The sequence below is a fragment of the Bos mutus genome, chromosome 18 (assembly GCF_027580195.1).
Source record: "Bos mutus isolate GX-2022 chromosome 18, NWIPB_WYAK_1.1, whole genome shotgun sequence".
In the NCBI taxonomy this organism is placed as follows: domain Eukaryota; kingdom Metazoa; phylum Chordata; class Mammalia; order Artiodactyla; family Bovidae; genus Bos; species Bos mutus.
In genome coordinates, this window is record NC_091634.1 from 3,587,989 (window position 1) to 3,610,380 (window position 22,392).

General features: G+C 43.7%; 3 protein-coding genes across 5 annotated transcripts in view; all 3 read right to left on the reverse strand.

Annotated features, from left to right (window-relative positions):
• Nucleotides 1-22,392, reverse strand: part of LOC102270910 (KRAB domain-containing protein 5-like) — an 83,879-nt gene that overhangs the window by 50,332 nt on the left and 11,155 nt on the right. The window contains exon 5 of one of the 3 annotated variants that reach the window (XM_070387091.1): nucleotides 13,783-13,905. The exons of the other annotated variants lie outside the window; for them this stretch is intronic. Coding sequence (XP_070243192.1) covers nucleotides 13,872-13,905 — 34 coding nt within the window. The 3' untranslated portion in view covers nucleotides 13,783-13,871. Of the gene's footprint in view, nucleotides 1-13,782; nucleotides 13,906-22,392 lie in introns of those variants that run through there. 3 annotated transcript variants of the gene reach the window in all.
• LOC102270634 (small ribosomal subunit protein uS14-like) lies at nucleotides 492-754 on the reverse strand. The gene has a single exon (XM_070387102.1). It carries the CDS (start codon nucleotides 752-754, stop codon nucleotides 584-586), a length of 171 nt encoding a protein of 56 aa, XP_070243203.1. The 3' UTR covers nucleotides 492-583.
• On the reverse strand, nucleotides 15,196-21,129 carry LOC138991718 (zinc finger protein 345-like). The gene is given in 2 exon segments (XM_070387082.1): nucleotides 15,196-18,070; nucleotides 18,072-21,129. Coding segments are annotated over 2 exon segments (2,079 nt in total). The 5' UTR covers nucleotides 19,446-21,129; the 3' UTR covers nucleotides 15,196-17,365.

A 22,392-nucleotide genomic window follows, 5' to 3' on the forward strand; every position in this document is an offset into this window, starting at 1 on the left:
GATGTTTTTCTGAAACTCTCTTGCTTTTTCCATGTTTAATTCTGATTAAACTGCAATTGACAATGTAGCCTGGTCATTGCTGTGACTTGTAACACTTTCACAGGATAAGGAGAATCATAGTTGACCACATTTTATTAGGGCGTATCAGATCTATATGAACTCACATAATTTTAAGATATCTATATTAGTAACATCCACCATACAGCACAATCTGAGAAGATTTATCACCCCTTCAACAGGACTTCCCATGTAATTTAACATGTCCAATGAACCCAGGTAGTTTAATAGCTCCCTGGGATGTCTCAGGGGCCCTCTGAAGCATTCCAAAGTCAGCTAGACGTCAAGTTATTTAGGAAGTTTTATCAACAAATATCAAAAGGGATTATAACACTCAGTCAGATAAATCATATTGATCACTGGGAAACAATATATTCACTTAACCAAAGTAACAAAGAAGATTTCTTTTTCTTTTTTCTTTCTTTTTTTTTTTTGAAGTTTTGAAAACTTTTATTTTATATACAAAGAGCTAGTATTATTTCCGCCTAAGGTTGATGTGCTGGATGAGCCATCTAAGCAAGTTCGGTTAGTCCAACTTAATGAAGCCAATGTCCTTCGCATACTGGCGGAAACACTGGCGGCACATATTGAGGCCGCATTTCCGGATCAGACCGTGCAGGTTTGAGCAGACCCGGCTACAGCGAGAACCCTGGCGGAATTTTCTCGGATGGCTCCAGTACAGCTGCTGGTGACCCATGTTGCTTTCTCGGCTGCAACGAGGTAAAAGGCCAAAGAAGATTTCAAAGGTAAGCATAGAACAGATCACTTTAGAGGTAAAGAAACTTAAAGTCCATCATGAAAGGCAGTTCAACATATCAAGAAAACTTGTATTTATGCACAAAACTCTTCCCTTGGGGTCCACTGGCCATAAAACCTTCTTATCACTTTCTGTACCCATTACTTTTTTCTCCCATCCTGAAACAGCCACCTATAAGTGAGATTTACTTCCTTTTTCCTTCATAAAGTGTAATTTCATTCCTCATACCTTCTTTACTGAAAATATACATGCTACTTTCCTTAAGCAATCAAGAACTTAAGCATTCTATAAATTGGTGAACATAAATACCAGTGATAATTTCTGAAAATAATTCTGGAGAACATCTCAGGATGTCATCAAATATTATTCATGAATAGTCCAAAATATCTAGTTTCTCTGTAAGAGGAAGTTAGTCCTCAGTAAGGAATGTTTCAGAATCTTCTTTAATTTTGAAATCATCTAGCTGTTTAATAAATTTCCATCACTTAGTTTAGCACAGCTCTAGGAATTCAGGTTACCACAATCTAAAGACTGTTTTAGACAGACATTTCTAAAGTATAATTATTCTTAAAAGAGTGTATCTAAAAGCTCATATCTCTTTTGCATTTTCTTTGAAGTTTTTTTTTCCCCCCCACTAGACGTACTTTGCTGGCTGACACACTTGCAACAGATAAAACAATATAACAATATTTAACTTATAATAAACTTAGGCACAATGAAAATACTATTCTTAATGACTCTTAGACATATCTATATTAGATTAGCAAACAAACATTAATACTAGATATTGAATATTGAATAATTCCCAGTTAACGTGAATCTGAAATTCATTTAGGTTAATTTTTCTTGTAGTTAGAACTGTCTGATTTGTAAGTGCTTACTTTTCATGAGGAGCTACCCCACGTCCGAGGTCAGGGGCAGTGGCCAAGAAGAGCTATCACACATCCGAGGTCAGGGATGGCGGCCTAGAGGAGCAACCTCACGTCCAAGGAGTGGCGGCAAGTGGAGCTACTCCACGTTCAAGGTCAGTAGGGGCGGCGGTGAGGAGATACCCCTCGTCCAAGGTAAGGAGCAGTGGCTGCGCTATGCTGGAGCGGCAGTGAAGAGATAACCCACGTCCAAGGTAAAAGAAACCCAAGTAAGACTGTAGGTGTTGCGAGAGGGCATCAGAGGGCAGACACACTGAAACCATAATAACAGAAAACTAGTCAATCTGATCACACGGACCACAGCCTTGTCTAACTCAATGAAACTAAGCCATGCTAGGTGGGGCCACCCAAGACAGACGGGTCATGGTGGAGAGGTCTAACAGAAAGTGGTCCACTGGAGAAGGGAATGGCAAACCACGTCAGTATTCTGGCCTTGAGAACCCTATGAACAGTATGAAAAGGCAAAATGATAGGATACTGAAAGAGGAACTCCCCAGGTCAGTAGGTGGCCAATATGCTACTGGAGATCAGTGGAGAAATAACTCCAGAAAGAACGAAGGGATGGAGCCAAAGCAAAAGAATACCCAGCTGTGGATGTGACTGGTGATAGAAGCAAGGTCCGATGCTGTAAAGAGCAATATTGCATAGGAACCTGGAATGTAAGGTCCATGAATCAAGGCAAATTGGAAGTGGTCAAACAAGAGATGGCAAGAGTGAATGTCGATTCTAGGAATCAGGAAACTGAAATGGACTGGAATGGGTGAATTTAACTCAGATGACCATTATATCTACTACTGCGGGCAGGAATCCCTCAGAAGAAATGGAGTAGCCATCATGGTCAACAAGAGTCCAAAATGCAGTACTTGGGTTTAATCTCAAAAATGACAGAATGATCTCTGTTCATTTCCAAGGCAAATCATTCAATTTCACAGTAATCCAAGGCTATGTCCCAACCAGTAACACTGCAGAAGCTGAAGTTGAACTGTTCTATGAAGACCTACAAGACCTTTTAGAACTAACACCCAAAAAAACATGTCCTTTTCATTATAGGGGACTGGAATACAAAAGTAGGAAGTCAAGAAACACCTGGAGTAACAGGCAAATTTGGCCTTGGAATACGGAATGAAGCAGGGCAAAGGCTAATAGAGTTTTGCCAAGAGAACACACTGGTCATAGCAAATACCCTTTTCCAGCAACACAAGAGAAGTCTCTACACATGGACATCACCAGATGGTCAACACTGAAATCAGATTGATTATATTTTTTACAGCCAAAAATGGAGAAGCTCTATAGAGTCAGCAAAAACAAGACTGGGAGCTGACTGTGGCTCAGATCAAGAACTCCTTATTGCCAAATTCAGACTTAAATTGAAGAAAGCAGGGAAAACCACTAGACCATTCTGGTATGACCTAAATCAAATCCATTATGATTATACAGTGGAAGTGAGAAAGAGATTTAAGGGCCTAGATCTGATAGATAGAGTGTCTGATGAATTATGGATGGAGGTTCATGACATTGTACAGAAGACAGGGATCAAGACCATCCCCATGGAAAAGAAATACAAAAAAGCAAAATGGCTGTCTGGGGAGGCCTTACAAATAGCTGTGAAAAGAAGAGAAGTGAAAAGCAAAGGAGAAAAGGAAAGATATAAGCAACTGAATGCAGAGTTCCAAAGAATAGCAAGAAGAGATAAGAAAGCCTTCCTCAGCGATCAATGCAAAGAAACAGAGGAAAACAACAGAATGGGAAAAACTAGAGATCGCTTCAAGAAAATTAGAGATACCAGGGGAACATTTCATGCAAAGATGGGCTCGATAAAGGACAGAATGGTATGGACCTTACAGAAGCAGAAGATATTAAGAAGAGGTGGCAAGAATACACAGAAGAACCGTACAAAAAAAGATCTTCACGACCCAGATAATCAGGATGGTGTGATCACTGACCTACAGCCAGACATCCTGGAATGTGAAGTCAAGTGGGCCTTAGAAAGCATCACTACGAACAAAGCTAGTGGAGGTGATGGAATTCCAGTTGAGCTATTTCAAATCCTGAAAGATGATGCTGTGAAAGTGCTGCACTCAATATGCCAGCAAATTTGGAAAACTCAGCAGTGGCCACAGGACTGGAAATGGTCAGTTTTCATTCCAATCCTAAAGAAAGGCAATGCCAAAGAATGCTCAAGCCAGGCTTCAGCAATACGTGAACCGTGAACTTCTTGATGTTGAAGCTGGTTTTAGAAAAGGCAGAGGAACCAGAAATCAAATTTCCAACATCTGCTGGATCATGGAAAAAGCAAGAGAGTTCTAGAAAAACATCTATTTCTGCTTTATTGACTATGCCAAAACCTTTGCCTGTGTGGATCACAATAAACTGTGGGAAATTCTGAAAGAGAAGGGAATACCAGACCACCTGATCGGCCTCTTGAGAAATTTTTATGCAGGTCAGGAAGCAACAGTTAGAACTGGACATGGAACAACAGACTGGTTCCAAATAGGAAAAGGAGTACATTAAGGCTGTATATTGTCACCCTGCTTATTTAACTTATATGCAGAGTACATCATGAGAAACGCTGGACTGGAAGAAACACAAGCTGGAATCAAGATTGCCGGGAGAAATATCAATAACCTCAGATATGCAGATGACATCACCCTTATGGCAGAAAGTGAAGAGGAACTAAAAAGCCTCTCGATGAAAGTGAAAGTGGAGAGTGAAAAAATTGGCTTAAAGCTCAACATTCAGAAAACGAAGATCATGGCATCTGGTCCCATCACTTCATGGGAAATAGATGGGGAAACAGTGGAAACAGTGTCAGACTTTATTTTTGGGGGCTCCAAAATCACTACAGATGGTGACTGCAGCCATGAAATGAAAAGATGCTTACTCCTTGGAAGGAAAGTTGTAACCAGCCTAGATAGCACATTGAAAAGCAGAGACATTACTTTGCCAACAAAGGTCCGGCTAGTCAAGGTTATGGTTTTTCCAGTGGTCATGTGTGGATGTGAGAGTTGGACTGTGAAGAAGGCCGACTGCAGAAGAATTGATGCTTTTGAACTGTGGTGTTGGAGAAGACTCTTGAGAGTCCCGTGGACTGCAAGGAGATCCAACCAGTCCATTCTGAAGGAGATCAGCCCTGGGATTTCTTTGGAAAGACTGATGCTAAAGCTGAAACTCCAGTACTTTGGCCACCTCATGTGAAGAGTTGACTCATTGGAAAAGACTCTGATGCTGGGAGGGATTGGGGGCAGGAGGAGAAGGGGACGACCGAGGATGAGATGGCTGGATGGCCTCACTGACTCGATGGAGGTTAGTCTGAGTGGACTCTGGGAGATGATGATGGACAGGGAGGCCTAGTGTGCTGCGACTCATGGGGTCGCAAAGAGTCAGACACGACTGAGCGACTGAACTGAACTGAAACTTTACTTCAGTTTATGTAGTTCAGATTTTAACTAATAAAACACAGACAGATTCACAGAGACAACACTATGAAAAGGTGATAGAAGCTTCTGTAACTGTAACGAATACTGAAGACAAAAACTTTTAGTCACTCAGTCATGTCCAATTTTTGTGACCTCCATGGACTCTAACTTGCCAGGTTCCTCTATCCAAGAAATTCCCAAGCAGGAATACCAGGGCAGGTAGTCATTCTCTTCCACAGAAGTTCTTCCAAAAAATGAACAAGGAAAAGAAAAAAAAGAAGAAGAAGAAATTGATCAGGTCATGTTAATATTTTCACACATACAGTCCAGTTCAGTTCAGTCACTCAGTCAGGTCTGATTCTTCATGACCCCATGGACCACAGCATGCCAGACCTCCCTGTCCATCACCAACTCCCAGAGACTATGCAAACTAATCTCCACTGAGTACAGGCATACACTCAAATGGGGCTATATGCTCATTAAAAGTAAAAAAGTTTCATGTCACTAAACTCAGGAAACTTTGAATGGATTAAAAATGTATATAATGTTTAAGGATGATATTCTTTATTTGCACTGACTATATTTTAAATTTTAATACAGTTGAGCATAGATTAGGACTAATAAGATTCTTGTGAACATTTTGGAAAATACAAAGCTGTGATGAGACTCTGTGATGTGAGCATGGAGTGTACTGGAAAAGATCAGACCTGGGCTTGGGATGAAAACCGCCACTCCTAAAACCCAGGATCTTGGCTGAACACACGTGAGTGTTCATTTTACAAAGCAAAAGAAAGAAAGAAGACATGAAATTACTCCGTTAATTGTGATAGTTTAGAGACATCCCTCACTTTTTCTTTCCAAGACACTTGTTCGAGTCAAATGGAAAAAAAAAAAATTCATAGCATGGGAATCTCACAGAAACGCTTAAACCAGTCAACATGAGTCACGGGGTAAGAAGTACATGGAAGAATGCATAATCACTGCATTTTGGCACTATTATGGAAACTATAATCTGAATCTATCATTAAAAATGTTAGTTTGGGGACTTCGTGACGATCCGGTGACTAAGACCCTGAGCTCCCAATGCAGGGAGCTCTGGTTCTTTCCCTGATCAGCAAATTAGATCCCACATGCTATAGCTAAGAATTTACATGTCACAACCAAAGAACCTGAAAACAACATGGATGACTGAAGATCCACTTGCCACAACGAAGACCCAGTGCAGACAAATAAATAAATAATTTTTAAAAGTGTTATATGTGAATTTCACTTCATATATGCCTTTCCTGATCTGTGGCCTAATTTTGGAAGGACTGATGCTAAAGATGAAACTCCAATACTTTGGCCACCACATGTGAAGAGCTGACTCATTGGAACAGACTCTGATGCTGGGAGGGATTGAGGGCAAGTGGAGAAGGGGACGCCAGAGGATGAGATGGCTGGATGGCATCACTGACTCGATGGACGTGAGTCTGAGTGAACTCCGGGAGTTGGTGATGGACAGGGAGGCCTGGGGTGCTGCGTTTCATGGGGTCGTAAAGAGTCGGAAACGACTGAGCGACTGAACAGGACCGACCCAATTACTGGGCTAGCTGACACACATTTTGAGGGTTTTTGAAACATGGCGGGTGAAGACCAACATTTAGGAGCCCTGAGCTGCGGCCTCACACTCTGCACTCCTGAGACCTCTCTGGAGCTGAGGATTAGGGCGGGAACTTCGAGAAACAAAGGTTGCTGGGCTGCTTGCCTGGGGAGGGGCTCTTTCTCGGATGGGTGTGGCCCTCCACCGCCTCTGCCAGAGCCCTTGGGGGAGGGGTGGTGGGGAATGCGTGCTTGGAGGGAATCACCTGGGGGCCTTGGGTTCCTGCAAAGCTTTGTTCTCAGAACTCTTCCCAAAGATGCCTTGCCTTTAGCGTGCTAAGTCTGACTCTTTGCCACCCCATGAACTGTAGACCCGCCTGGCTCTTTTGCCAATGGGGACTCTCCAGGGAAGAATACAGGAATGGGTTCCATGCCGTCCTCCGGGGGATCTTCCTGACCCAGGAATGGAACTCACCTCTCTGGTGTATCCTGCATTGCCAAGCGGTTCTTGACCGCTAATGCCACTTTGGAAGGCACAGGATACCCTGAGTACTTAGGGTTTTTTCACTGCCCTCTGCAGCCTGAGGAAACATGTTTTCACAAAATGATTTGCACTGTGACCACCTGTCTGCAGGCAAGGGACCTCCAACTTCAGAGACCAGGAGGCTGAAAGTGTTTCCATTGTTGCAGAAACAAAGCACAGCACTGGGAGAGTTGGAGAACTCGGGTTTATTATGCGGGCGGGCCCTAAGAACATAACACTCAGAGCTCTGAGCCCCAAACAAAGGGGTTACAGAGTTTTTATACTTGGGCAGGCATGATTAAGAGAGTTTGCAGATTTGCAGGGGCTAGGGCAATTGCAAAGAACAGAACAAGGGGGAGTGAGATAAATTCCAGTTCCTAGTATTTTGAGTCCCCAGTTTGAGACCTATGTGATTAAGATTTTGCAAAGAGCAAGCTGAGTTACAGAGGCAGAAGGAGCAGGAAGTTATGTAAAAATTTGACATTTTCCTCTTCATTGCCCCCTCTTGATGCTTCTATCACTCATTGCAGAAAGCATCATCTCATGTTCGATAGGATATTCAGAGCTCCAGGTCAGTTAGGAGACTATACTGAGCTATTAACATTTGCAACTTTCTGGATTCGAGAGGTTATGAACTGCGTAATATCTTTGAGAACACAAGGGGCAAACAAAAGCACCTCTAAGAACATGAAGAGAGGACCGGTTAAAGGGAGAAGCCACGATGCCCAGCTCCAGATATTGTTCCAATTACTTCAGGAATTTTCTAGTTCCTTTCTGCTTTTCATGATTCATTCCCTTAGCTGTTAGGCCATGTCTCTTACTATTCCTAATTGGTTTTTATAAAAGCAGCATTTTTCATTCAAGAAGAGGCAGAGGCCTGCCTTTTCAGCTGTCAATAGGTCTAGCCCTCTCCTATTCTGTAAAGCCACCTCAGCCAAAGAATCCAGCTGGTCCTGTAAGGCCACTAAAGATGTTGCTACTCTCTCAATGTCGTCTCTGTGTTGTAGCCACGTATTCTGGGAAAGGAACTCACTCAGAAAGACAATGCAGATAGTGTAGTGCAGTTTATTACACAGGCGGGCTCAAGGCAGAGTCTCCTCTTAGCCAAGCACCCCAACCAGTTTTTGTGAAAGCCTTACATACCCTACGTGTATAAGGTTCCCTGAAACTAGTCTGAACAAAGGAAAAAGAAAGATACAATCAAAATTAACCCGCAATCATATGTCTTAAGCCTAGGTAGTTAACAGTCGACAATTATCAATAGGCCTGTGGTCATACCCCAGTAAGCATAATAGAACGTATGGTTCTATTCAGTTACACAGATAATTAGGACATTCTTTTAGGCCACAGAGAGCCCTGGGCCTCTTCCTTCCAGGGGGCCTGGTTTTCTAGTGGATATTTCATTTCCATAGATACTGGGCATATAGCTCAAGGTCCACAGTCCAGCCCAAGATGGAGTCCTGCTTTCAAGATAGAGCCTGTTCTGTTTCCTCCTTCATGTGAAGTCCTTGGATAGTATATGGTAGTAGGTGATTGATGAAGCAATCCTCCTGTTCCAATGCTTATCCCAGCCAAGATTTCGGAACCAAAGTAGGGGATAAACTGGATGGGTCTTTTTGACCGCACGTGTGCTGTCAGAGGCACCGTGAGAGTCTGGTTGTTAGGGCCAATATTCATCTGGGGAGTGAGGAGAGCTAAGGTGCAGATACCCATCCACTGATTGGGAGACATAAGTAAGCATCTGTCCCACAAACCAAGAAAAGGCCTTGATGGAGGGGCACCATATTGTGTCTGTGGGAAGAAGAGTGGGCCACTCACCTTCTACAGTTTGATTACATTCGTCCCTGGCTAAATTGCCTACAGCTTCAGTTCTTCCATCATTTGTAAATCATCTGGAGCCTTTTGAGTTAACTCAGTTGCCCTTAAGATTGGCCCTTGTAAGGGTGGATCTATAAGAGTTCCCATGGCTGTTGCAATATTTCATGGTACTGGTGTAGCTAAATACTGTGGAGCTCCTAAGGATGAGCAAAGCCAGCAATCCCTGGCCAGCTGGGGGTTGGTGTCATTTAGAAGGTGATGAGTTGCGTTGAGAACCTGGTACAGATGAAGGTCTAAGGGGAGTTAACTCTGTAACCTCGGTCATACTGCCAACAGGCAGAGGCTGATTTTTAAGGGCTAAGTTGGTCTGTGATTTCATTTGTCTGCATTATTGTCCCTGTCCAGTAGGTTTTTCCATTTATTTGGCAGACAGACAGCTGTTCTGTATTGTAACATCTACGTGGCATTTGGGGGTAGACGGAGGCCCAGGAGCATGATGGCAATGCCATGGTGTCGGGATGCCACCTGGGGTTTGGATCCTCTGGTTGGGAAAAGGTAGCGGCAGTGGGGACATAACTGGGAAACATTTTTGGCACCAGGACCCTGGATATACATCACCTGATCAGAAAGACAGTAAGTGATCTGCCTATAGGATAGGCTATGTATACATTGTTCTAGCTGATGGTTGAATAGGCGATTTTCCAAGGGTTGACTGTAATGTTGACAGGTGCGTGATGGAGAAGGAATGGCTCCATCTGTTATGGCAAGGGACAGCAAAAGGCTCCAAAGCAGCCTGCACATAACAGGTAACTGAACACTAGCAAAGGTTTTCTCCCCATCTTTGGGTGGTCACCACTATAGCAACTGAGCCTATCGTGAAGGGGGGTCAGCTATACTGTGAGCAATTTAGATAGTAGGGAGAATCGATCATAAGAAACATCTAATTAGAATGAAGCTTGCCACTACAGTGAGATAACAGACAGCTAACCGCAGCTTCTGACCCAAATCCTACACTTGCGCTGTGACTGAAGCTAGTCCTGTAGTGAACAGCACAGCAGTAATACCAATCAGGGATAGAGGCCAGGGTTGACAATAGAAATCCATTAATATCTGGATAGCCAGATCCTCAAGCTTCTGCTGAGCGTTGACCAGTGAGCTGCCACAGTGTGGCTGGAGCAAGGCTGAGGAATCCTCAAGCGTCTGCCGTGCGTGGACTAGTCAGCTTCTGGAGCGACTAGAGCAGGGCTCAGCGTCTTTGGTGAGTGAGGGCTCTTGTTTTTGGAACAAGACCTTGACGGGAAATCTGGGGTCCTGAACTGTTTTCCAGCTGTCCTCATCATAGGAAGTTGCTGCCTTCTTGACTCTGGTGAGGTGGATCCAAGAGATGATGCCTGTAACTTTAACAGCAATATGGTTGCCCAGACAACCATGTGAGGGCCTGTCCCAACTGGCTGACTTGGTCATTTTCTTCAATACTCAACCCATACCTCATCTCCTGGCTGGTAGGCATGAACCGAATTGCCCAAAGGAATGGGTGCCCTTTCTAGGGTTCTCAGGCGATATGGTGGAAGACTTGTCCCAGGATCTGAAGGTGTTGGGACACCTCCAGGTGAGCTAGTTGTTGGGGGCTTCCCTTGAGTTTTCCTGTCACTGGGGGTTTCTCCCATATAAGATCTCAAAGGGAGAATAGCCTAAGGACTTAGGGTGCATCGGGCTTGGAGTAAAGCTTGGGGGTAACATGTCAACCCAAGAAAACTGGTCTGCTGACAGACTTTAGCTAATGTAGGGCTGAGGGTACAATTCATGCCTTCAACTTTTCCTGAGCTCTGAGGCCTGTAAGACGTGTCAAGCTTCCATTTGAGTCCCAGTGTGCAGGATAAAGTTTGGATTATCTGAGACACAAAAGCTGGCCCATTGTCAGACCCTATGGAGAGAGGCAGCCTATAACTCAGGATCATGTCTCTTCACAGGGCCTTGGCCAGTTCTCGTACCTGTTCAGTGCACGTGGGGTAGGCTTCAGCCCATCCCGAGTAGGTGTACACTACCACAAGGAAATCCTTAGAGCCCCTAAAGGCTTGACATCAGTAAAGTCCACTTCTAGATCTTCAGAGGGCAGTGTCCCAACGGTCAGCATGCCTGGGTTGGGTCTTCATCCTTGGCTGGCATTGTTCTGGGCACAAGTCACACAGCTAGGACTGATCTGAACACACAGGGCTGGGAGCTTAGAAACGAAATAGTAGCGGCCCAGTAAGCTCCGCAGCGCACTTTTTTCTAAACAAGTTTTCTTATTATGTTGTTTTACCAACTAGATTTCTGTATTACTGGAGACAAAGAGTCTTTGGTCTGGGAGCCTCCAGCAGCCCTCCTTTTCTTTTATTCTTCCGTCATTTACAGCCCATTGATCTTCTTCCTTGGTATATCTCGGGGATAGAGGCAATTCTGGGGCCATGAGGACCGTAAACATGCACTCGGGGCCCACTGTGGGGCTCCGTTGGGTTGCCACCTCCTTGGCAGCCTGGTCAGCCAACTGATTCCCTTTGGTGATTGGATCAGTTCCTTGCTGATGGCCTTTACTATGGATGACTGCCACTTGGGAAGGCTTCCTGAGTGCTTCTAACAGCTGAAGGATTTCTTTTTTGTTTTTTAATCTCCTTTCCTCCCGCTGTCAATAGTCCCTTTTCTTGATAAATGGCTCCATGTACATGTAAGTAGCAAAGGCAATCCTTGCCTGGGTGTGGATGTTGACTTGTTTCCCTTCGGTTGCCTCAGTGCCAAGGAGGGTGCACAGAGTTCCGCCCGCTGTGCTGCCCACCCTTGTGGCCAGGCCTCAGCCTTCCTGTCTCGTCAGTTGCTGTTATGCCAGAGCCTGCTTTGTGCTGCCCGTCTTGGATGAAACTGCTTCTGTCAGTGAACAGGTCCAGTTCTGGGTTCTAGAAGGGAATGTCCATCAGGTGCAGCCTGCTCGAGTAAATCTCACCTATGAGCTCCTCACAGTTATGACAGGGGTTCCTGTTCTGTAGGGAAAAAGTGGTGGGGTTCAGTGTCCGCACAGTCTCGAGTTGGACCCGTGGGTTTTTGCAAAGCAGTTCTTGATAGTGAATCATCCTGGAGTTGGCCAGCCACTTGTGTGCCCTTTTCATCAGGGCAGTAACAGGATGGGGAACCTTTGCATTTACATTTGGTCCTAGTGTAAGCTTACCTGCTTCTCTGGCCAGAATCACAGTGGCAGCTAATGCCTGGAGGCATTGCGGCCATCCAGTGACCACTGGATCCAGTGCTTTGCACAGGCATGCGACTGGGCGCAGATTGGCCCAACTGATTGTGTGAGGATCCCCAGTACAGTGTGATTTTTTTCATGTACAAAGAGGGTCAAGTCCCATGTCTCATCTGGCAGCCCTAATGATGGAACGCTCCTCAGTTCAGTTCAGTTCAGTTCAGTTGCTCAGTCATGTCCAACTCTTTGTGACCCCATGAATCGCAGCACGCCAGGCCTCCTTGTCCATCACCAACTCCCGGAGTTCACTCAGACTCACGTCCATTGAGTCGGTGATGCCATCCAGCCATCTCATCCTCTGTCGTCCCCTTTTCCTCTTGCCCCCAATCCTCCCAGCATCAGAGTCTTTTCCAATGAGTCAACTCTTCACATGAGGTGCCCAAAGTACTGGCGTTTCAGCTTAAGCATCATTTGTTCCAAAGAAAACCCAGAGCTGATCTCCTTGCAGTCCAAGGGACTCTCAAGAGTCTTCTCCAACACCACAGTTCAAAAGTATCAATTCTTTGGCTCCTCAACCAACTCAACACCACAGTTCAAACCTTTGCAAAGAATCTTCTGCTTTTGAATATGTTATCTGCTGCTGCTGCTGCCTGCTGCAAGTCGCCTCAGTCCTTCCAACTCTAGATGGCATCCCACCAGGCTCTGCTGTCCCTGGGATTCTCCAGGCAAGAACACTGGACCATTTCTTTCTCCAATGCATGAAAAAAAGTCAAAGTCTTAACTGGACTAGAGCCTACCAGGCTCCTTTAATTTTCAAAGAGTAATGTTTCTGCTTTTGAATATGTTATCTAGGTTGGTCATAACTTTTCTTCCAAGGAGTAAGCGTCTTTTAATTTCATAGCTGTAATCACCATCTGCAGTGATTTTGGAGCCCAAAAAATAAAGTCTGACACTGTTTCCACTGTTTCCCCATCTATTTCCCTATGAAGTGATGGGACCAGATGCCATGATCTTCATTTTCTGAATGTTGAGCTTTAAGCCAAATTTTTCACTCTCCTCTTTCACTTTCATCAAGAAGCTTTTTAGTTCCTCTTCACTTTCTGCCGTAAGGATGGTGTCATCTGGATATCTGAGGTTATTGATATTTCCCCCAGTAATACTGTTTGCAGCTTGTGCTTGGGTTTTTACTGAGACAAAGGCAACCCTTCCTGGGGTGAGGGTGGTGGGCGCAGTTCCCTGACTTTCAGTGTGTTCAGTTGGGAGTCCCGGGTATGGGGCCAAAGTAGGAGGACAGGAGGAAGCTGAAGGTTTCACAGTCAAATCTATACTCTTAGGACATAAGTCCGGCATAACTGACAGAGAGAAATAGGGCAACACATATTCTACTTCTACACATGTCCCCTGTTTTCTACAAAACTGGTCTAATTCTGAAACACTTTTATAATTCAGAGACCCTCCAACCGGTCACCGTTTGCCATCCTCCCACAGATACCGTGGCCATGCAGTATCACATAGGAAGATCAGGCGTGTCTTAAGCTCTGGGGACCAAATCTATCCCAGTTTTTCAGGATACAGTTCAAAGGAGTGAGGCTGCAATTGTTAGCTCCCATCTGTAGGAGAGAAAAAAGTAACAAGCGCCATCTTTCTACCGTAGGCATCCCTCCTTGCTGTAGAGAGGGGTGTAGACAGACGTTACACCAAAGCTTTCCTTCCATGGTTGGACTTAGTCTGTCCCTTACCGACAGGGGTCGTACTTGTGCCTATCGATTCTACCACCGAGTCGGGCTGGAGGTGCACCAGGGGTAGACCTGATGGCATCTCAGACTTATGCCCAGCTCCTCACCATTAAAACCTTGCTTGCCTCTGATGCCACCTGGGGTGCAGTCAGAGTAACCTTCAGGAATGCCTCCCAAGCTAAGACCGCTTTGGGAAACATTCGTCACCTGAGTGCGTGTGCACAACCCTGAGTATATTCCTGACGACAGTAAGACCAAACGATATGAACATAAAGCTGAGGTGTCCCTTCCAAGCATCACCACACCAGTATGAGCGATAGCAAAAGAGATGGGCAACGGCTCGCCAGTGAGGAAAAACTGATTTTTGTTCTCGAGTTATTAGGGCCAGTCCTTCCAGTTCATTCTCACAGATTCCACAGAAAGAATAAGGAGTCGGGACAAAAGCTACTGGAAAGCCGCCTCTGGTCCACTAACAGCTAGTGTTGCCAAAGGAAGAAACCCATTGCACCTCCAATCTGAGTAACCTTTAACTTCAGATACTCTTGGAGCTAGAGCTCCATCTAGCTTCCTGACTTTCCATACCTAGCGAGGCTAGGCGCTTCCTGACTACCAATCCAAGCTGGGGACCTAAGTAACACTACACAGTAACGGCATAGATCACAAGCCCCTTCAAAGTCTAGGATCCGGCAGATTGGTTAATAGTTCTAATTCCCAAGAAATCATGAAATGATCAGAGACTGGAAAGTTTGACCAAGAAATGAGAGTTCGATCCACACACTTTGCCCATTTCTAGTCATTGCCTGAAAGAGACACTGGGTGCCTCTTGGCATTGGCACGTTGGTACAGGTTTCTGCCATAGCCATATGAGGTCACCGAGGAACTGCAGAGCAGGGCTCCTCAGTTGATTCACGCAAGGTATCTCATTCATTCACACAAGCACACTGTAGAGTTAGTGAAGTACAGCAAAAAACATGTTCCCTAGCAGTACAAAGAACTACAGCTCCACGCATCCTCACCTTGTCCTGAAGAGTCCCGGAAGAGCCCCCAAGATGAAAGGTTGTTGCTGAACCACAAAAACAAGCCTGGATTCTTGGCCTCCTGAGAAGAAGAATTCTATTCGGAGCCAGAGACGAGGCTTAATAGTTTAGAGTTTTTGTAATAGTTTTATTAAAGTATAAAAAAGAGAAAGTTTTTGACATAGACATCAGAAGGTGGCAGAAAGAATGCCCCCTCGCCAGTGTTAGCAATGGGGTTATATACTTTTAATTAGTTATTACAGTGAATCAAAACAATATCCAAAGGTTGTAAAAACCTCACTAGATCCACTGCAATAATTTACATTGTAAGATAACACGATTGGCCAGAATATTTTTTTTCCCAGAGACTGTCCTCAAGCAGGATATACGATTGTTATATAATCCTCAGAAATGTAGAGGGAAAAAAAAAAACAAAGCTTTTTTCCCTTTTTTCCTCCTTGAGAATTCCAGATCCTTCTCTCCTGGGACCCCGGACTTAAAAACCTACCTAGAAATTGACTCTCTCGGTGGGATTGAAGGGGGTCTGTGAATAGACCCTGGGGTTCAGCAAGACTGCTGGTCTCAAGTAAGGTGGTCATCTCATGCAGGTGCTCATAGGACTGCTGGTCTGAGTTCAGGGAACTGCAGGCTGCCTGCTCCCAGACAGATGCTGAGGCAGCAACAGCATGGAGCAGTTTAGGGAAACTGTCAACAATACTCTGTATCATCCTTCTTATTAGAATCGTCAGTGTCCAAGTAGTTACAAAATGGGAGAGGAGATACAACAAAGAAGTGAGGGAATGTATATGAAGTTATGAGAAGTTTAAAGCCAATGAGTCAAGTAATTTCCACATGACATCTCTCTGTGCTACCAAACAGTTCATTGTGGTCCCTTCACTACAACCTTAAATAAGGTGGGAGAGGTTACTGTTGGTGGTGGGTTAACATTTCCATCATTACAATCAACCGAAACACGAAAAGCCATTCACTTTTATTAATTACCATGTATTAATTGCACACATAGTTGAAATAAAACCTTTTACAATCCACGGCATGATCCATGATTAAGTACAGATCAAAAGTACAGAGAAAGATATTCATTTCTCTGTTATAATGATGTGAGACTTGTGATTTTTATGGCTTACCAAACAAAGGCTAGGAAGCACTTAGCAAGCATGGTATACACTAATTCCATGCCTTTTCCAGGAAGAGTTTCTAATACATTTCGAGGTTATCACAAAAGCTGTGTTTATTTCAACAGTGTCAAGGAATAATCATGACCTGTGTTGATATTATAAAAATACACCAACACTGCAGTGAACTGTCATTGTGTTCTTCTTAAAATCAAGGATATTACTATTGAAACCTTACAACCGACTTCTGCTTACTTTACAACATGGAAAGATTCAATGATCACTACATCATGGCAACCTCCAGATATTTCACATCAATGCCAAACACCTCCATTTAGATGGTCATTGTCCATTTTACAGTACGGTATCCTTCATCTTCTAATGGAGGATAGATAGAAATGGTTGCAACACAATATAAAAGACTAATCTTTAATAAACCATCAAAAATCTGTCTGCAAACACACTAGAAACAAAGCATAGTATGGATGATTTGAGGGCTTAATAACATTCACTTCAAATAATCTCAAATCACGTCATTATTAACAAGCATACATACATTACTAAGAATTGTAACTTTCTCACCATCAACCTTCTTCTCACGATTTATGCTGATATATCCACTTTCTATGTGTTTTAACTATGGAGTACTCCCTACAGTCATTCTCCTTCAGAGAAACTTCAGAAAAGAGGACTGATGAAATGCCTTCTATTAGGCAATCTCTGATATTTATTTCGATTTAACTTTTGATTAAATGCCTTTCTACATATTCGCTACATCATCTCCATAGGCTTTCTCATATAAACTCTTGTGTTTTCTGATGCACATTTAGGGAAAATCTCTTCCATCACTTGTGCCATTACTAGCGTTTCTTTCTAGTGTGTGTTCTCAGATGTTTAGAGAGATGATCACTCCGACTAAAAGCTTTGCCACATGCTGTGCATTTATAAGGTCTCTCTCCAGTATGAATTCGCTGGTGTGTAGAAAGCGTTGAGTAGCGACCAAAGGCTTTGCCACATTCAGTACATTTATAAGGTCTCTCTCCAGTGTGCACTCGCTGATGTTGAGTCAGCAATGAGCGACGATGAAAGGCTTTGTTACAGTCTTTACATTTATGAGGTCTCTCTCCAGTATGAATTCGCCAATGTTCAGTAAGTGTTGAGTTGCAAGTAAAGGCTTTGCCACATTCAACATGAATATGGTCTCTCCCCAGTATGTATTCGCTGATGTTTAGTAAGCCTAGAACACATAATAAAAGCCTTGCCACATTCTGTACATTGATAACGTCTATCCGCCCTATGAATTCGCTGATGATGACAAAGGTCCGAACTCGTAAAAAAGGCTTTGCCACATTCTTTATATTTGTATGGTTTCTCCCTAGTATGGATTTGATGATGTACAATTAACTTTGAATGACAAATAAAGGTTTGGCCACACTGTGTACAATGATAAGTTTTCTCTCCAGTATGAATTTGCTGATGTTGGGTAAGATGTGAGCTAAGGATAAAGGTTTTGATACGTTCTTTACATTTATAAGGCCTCTCTCCAGTATGAATTCGCTGATGTTAGGTTAGATCTGAGTTTTGAATAAAGGTTTTGTTACAGTCTTTACATTTATAAGGCCTCTCTCCAGTATGAATTCCCTGATGTTGGGTAAGATGTGAGCGATGGATAAAGGTTTTGTTACATTCTTTACATTTATAAGGCCTCTCTCCAGTATGAATTCGCTGATGATAGGCTAGATTTGAGTACTGAATAAAGGCTTTGTTACACTCTTTACATTTATAAGGTCTCTCTCCAGTATGAATTTGCTGATGTTTAGTAAGATGTGAGCGCTGAATAAAGGCTTTGTTACACTCTTTACATTTATAAGGTCTCTCCCCAGAATGAACTTCGCTGATGTTTAGTAAGAAGTGAGCGACTAAGAAAGGCTTTGTTACATTCTTTACATTTATAAGGCTTCTCTCCAGTATGAATTCGCTGATGATAGGTTAGATGTGAGGAACAGACAAAGGCTACACTACATTCTGTACATTTATAAGGTCTCTCTCCAGTATGAATTCGCTGATGTTCAGTAAGACTTGAACTGTAAGGAAAGGCTTTGCCACATTCTGTACATTTATAAGGTTTCTCTCCAGTGTGAATTCGCTGATGTTGAGTAAGATGTGAACGACGGTTAAATGCTTTGCTACAATCTGTACATTTGAAAGGTTTCCTTCCTGTATGGATTTTCCTATGTTTACTTAGATTGGATGCTTTACTAAAGACATTCCCACATATATTACCCTTGTTTTCTTTCTGTGGATTCTGAACAGTCTGCTGTTGAATAAGTTCTGAAGACTGATTAGAAACCTTACCATATTCATGACAAGTCCTCTCTTCACTACAAGTACTCTTATCTAGAGAAAAACCTGCCATTTGATCAAAGGTATTTCTAAATGTCTTACTTTTAGAATCCTTGTTTGAAGATTCAGGTCCCCGATGTTTCATAAGGTTTGAGTCTCCTTCAACCGTATACCCAGTTTCACTGCCTGAATACCTTCTCACTCCACCATAAATACTCCGGTAATTATTGGAGCTGGAGCTCTTACTTAAGGTCTGACTCATTTTATTATACATGGAAAGCTGCTGTGTATTAACCATATCACGAGATGTACAGAACAATGATGGCTGGATGGCGTCTCTTCCATTATCATCAACATTATACATCTTGGAATGGAGAGAAAATATCTTTTGTGGGAAGAAAAATGACCCCCTGCTCACGGATCCCTCAAATTGATTAAATTGTGAGTTTGTCCTCTCATTGTTAAATTGTAGGTATTCAGACATGCTTGAATGCATGTTTAGTTGAAGCCTACCTTCAGAATTGTCTGAATGAGTATTTGCAGTAGAGACTAGATTACCTTTCAGATTTTCCATGTTCCCTTTTAGAGAACATGTATGTTTTAAAAAAGGATGGACATCTTTTCTTAAACACTTACATTTCTCAGCAGACGTTGAAGACTGAACTTGGTGTTTTTCCCAATTTGACACACGTTGATCATTTATTTTTCCAGTAACATTAGCATTATGTATAACTGTCTCCATTTCTTTATGTCCATATAAACATCCTCTCTGTCTTTCATTTACCCTTGTATATTCCCAGTCTTTCAATAAATTTAAGTTTCCGAGGTGAAATGTTTGACATATTCTTAGGTTGGCTTTGGGGAATACATCTTCTAATGCTGGATTCTTCAGCAACAAATCTTGGGTGTCTTGTGGAGACATAGCTGAAAGATACCAAATAACAAGTAATTTTCCCTGCTATTCTCAGTGAATATCTTTAAAGATTTAGAGAAAATTGATGACCATCGCTAGTTTAAAAGTAAAATAGAGACTGAAGGATCAAGATGCCAGAGGCTTAGGCAGATGTGGAGCTCATCTCTCTCTCCACAAATGAATGAGAAATGGAACAATTCTCACGGAGCCCAGCTGAACACTAGCAGAGGCCCTTGGAAATCTGAAAAGACAAGAAAGATTCCTGCTGAGCTACGTAGGACAAACGAAAGAGGAGAGCAGGAAGAAGGAAAAGGAAGAGGAGAGGAAGTGGGTTGGGGCCTGCAACCCTGTGGGTAGATGAAAGTGAGGAGAGGTCTCCATATCCCGGGAAGCCCCTCACTGGGGGAGCTCAGTCTGGACAGAAGGAGAGCCTCATTCTCTGTGGGAAGAGAACACAGCAACCAGCGTGTGGCAGCAGGACAGGGTGAGACCTGCACACAGGGTACTGACCCCAGCCTTGCCCATCCAGCCCTAGAGGCTTTTCCACCAATGTAGACAAGAGCTGGGTGCTGAAAGGTGGGGTTTGGAGAGCAGATTGAGGCAGACGACTGCTGTTGGCTGTGAGGAAACAGCCTGAAGTGATGGGAGTGAGGGAGGAGCTCTGCAAACGGGATGCTTGTGGTCGAAGCCTGAACCACCAGAGAGCAGAGCGCCATTGGTGAGTGACCCAATCAGGAAGCCCATTGCATCCCTTGTCCCTTAGACCGGCCCCTGCTCAGCAGGGACTACGAAGAACTCCACCCATGTAGGTCATTTGATCCCCCAGCCATGGCCTCCCCCATCGACCTCCTCCACAATCAACAGACCCCTGTGCTCTGGGGCAGCCTCAGGAGCAGAACCTGTGAGTTGGCCACACACAAAGATGGAGCTGAAAGTACAGCTGAACCTCAGGGATTAAGAAGAAAAGATGAAACCTCTCCTCCCAGCAACACAAGCCATGGTCTTACACTCACAACCGGCTTTGTAACCTTAGCCCCTACGGAGCATCTGAATCAAATACCAGGGCTCTCTCATTCATGGCAGGTGTAGCTTTGGCAGCTGTAAGCTTTGTGGGCTCCCACACAAAGGGGCTGGGCCAGGACAGAGCCTGAGCTGCCCCATAGCACCACAGTGGCTCCAGCTCCACGTTGAATGCAATCCCAGGACCTGACTTCACTGAATCTACGCTGGTGACCCTGTGAAAACAACATCTGAGAGACCACAGGGCCACGGGCCATCATGCCCTCGGTTAGGGTGGGGCCAAGAGCAGTGCCAGCACTACATAACATGAGAGCTTGCAGAATGCAGGAGAGGGCACAACAGGGCACACCCTGAGGTGAACATCCCCACAAGAGTAATACTTAGTGACTTCTCTCCCAGTGCGTGTGCTCCAGTCCCAGCAGCCTGGTACCACAGATCAGAATCACAGCTAAGAATCAGATCTGGGGGCTCTATCCCACCACGCAGGGAGCAGGCACCACCAGAAAGAGGGCAGTAACACCCACAGAACAAGGGAACAACAGCCCTGAATATTCCCGGTGGGCTCTGGTCACAGTTACCAGCATCAAAGCACAGATCAAGAGAGGATAAGGGCACAAACGTCTGGACCAACCTCACCCACCAAGGGACAGATACCAGAAGGAAGACTAACTAGGTTCCTGAACCCGTCAAAACAGAGACCACAAACAGAACGCTGGACAAAATGATATGGCACAGAAATAGTTTATAGGGGAAGAAACAAGATGAAAACCCCCAAGGACCACTGAATTAAGAGGTGATAGGCAATCTAATGATTAATTCTTGCTTTTAGTCATCTTAAGTGGAGACACCAAACACTCACTTTCAGAAATCCTAGGTGCCATGAATTTTTAATTCCACTTCTTGCCACACATGTTTCTGAGAATGGCCTATTAGATGTTTCAATCTAAAAATCATAAATGATAGTGACAGAGAACTAATCAGAAACTGAGGACACATAGGAAATGTCCGAGGAAGCTGAAAACAAATAAGATAAACTTAATACAGTACTAGTTTTAAGAAATTAAAAAAGAAGAGAGACTTTAAAACTATGACTGAAACAGGGAAGTCTACTTATTACTCTATGGAGACCTAAATGAGAAGGAGATCAATAGAACAGTAAAGACTAGAGATCTCTTTAAGAAAAATAGAGGTACTGGGAATATTTCATGCAAAGATGGGAAGAATAAAGGACAGAAACGGGATGGACCTAAAAGAAGCAAAAGATATTAAGAGAAGGTGGCAGGAATACATGGAAGAACTATACAAAAAAAAGATCTTAATGACTGAGATCACCACGATGGTATCATCACTCACCTAGTAACAGACATCCTGGCATCCAAAGTCAAGTCAGCCTTAGAAGGCATGACGACCAACAAAGCTAGTGCACGTGATGGAACTCCAGCTGAGCTATTTGAAGTCCTAAACGATGATAGTGCTAACGTTCTGCACTTGATAAGCCAGCAAATTTGGAAAACTCAGCAGTGGCCTCAGGACAGGAAAAGGTCAGTTTTCATTCCAATCACAAAGAAAGGCAATGCCAAAGAACGCTCAAACTACTACACAATTTCCCTCATTTCAAACAATAGCAAAGGCTCAAAATTCTCCAAGCCAGGCTTTAACAGTACATGAACCCAGAGCTTCCAGCTCTTGAAGCTGGATTTAGAAACGGCAGAGGAACCAGAGATCAAATTGCCAGCATCCCTTGGATCATATAAAAAGCAAGAGAGTTCTGGAAAAACAACTACATCTGCTGTATTGACTACACCACAGCCTTTGATTGTGTGGATCACAAGAAACTGTGGAAAATTCTTAAAGAGATGGGAACACCAGACTACATTACCTGCCTCCTGAGAAACCTGTATGCATGTCAAGAAGCAACAGTGAGAACTGGACATGT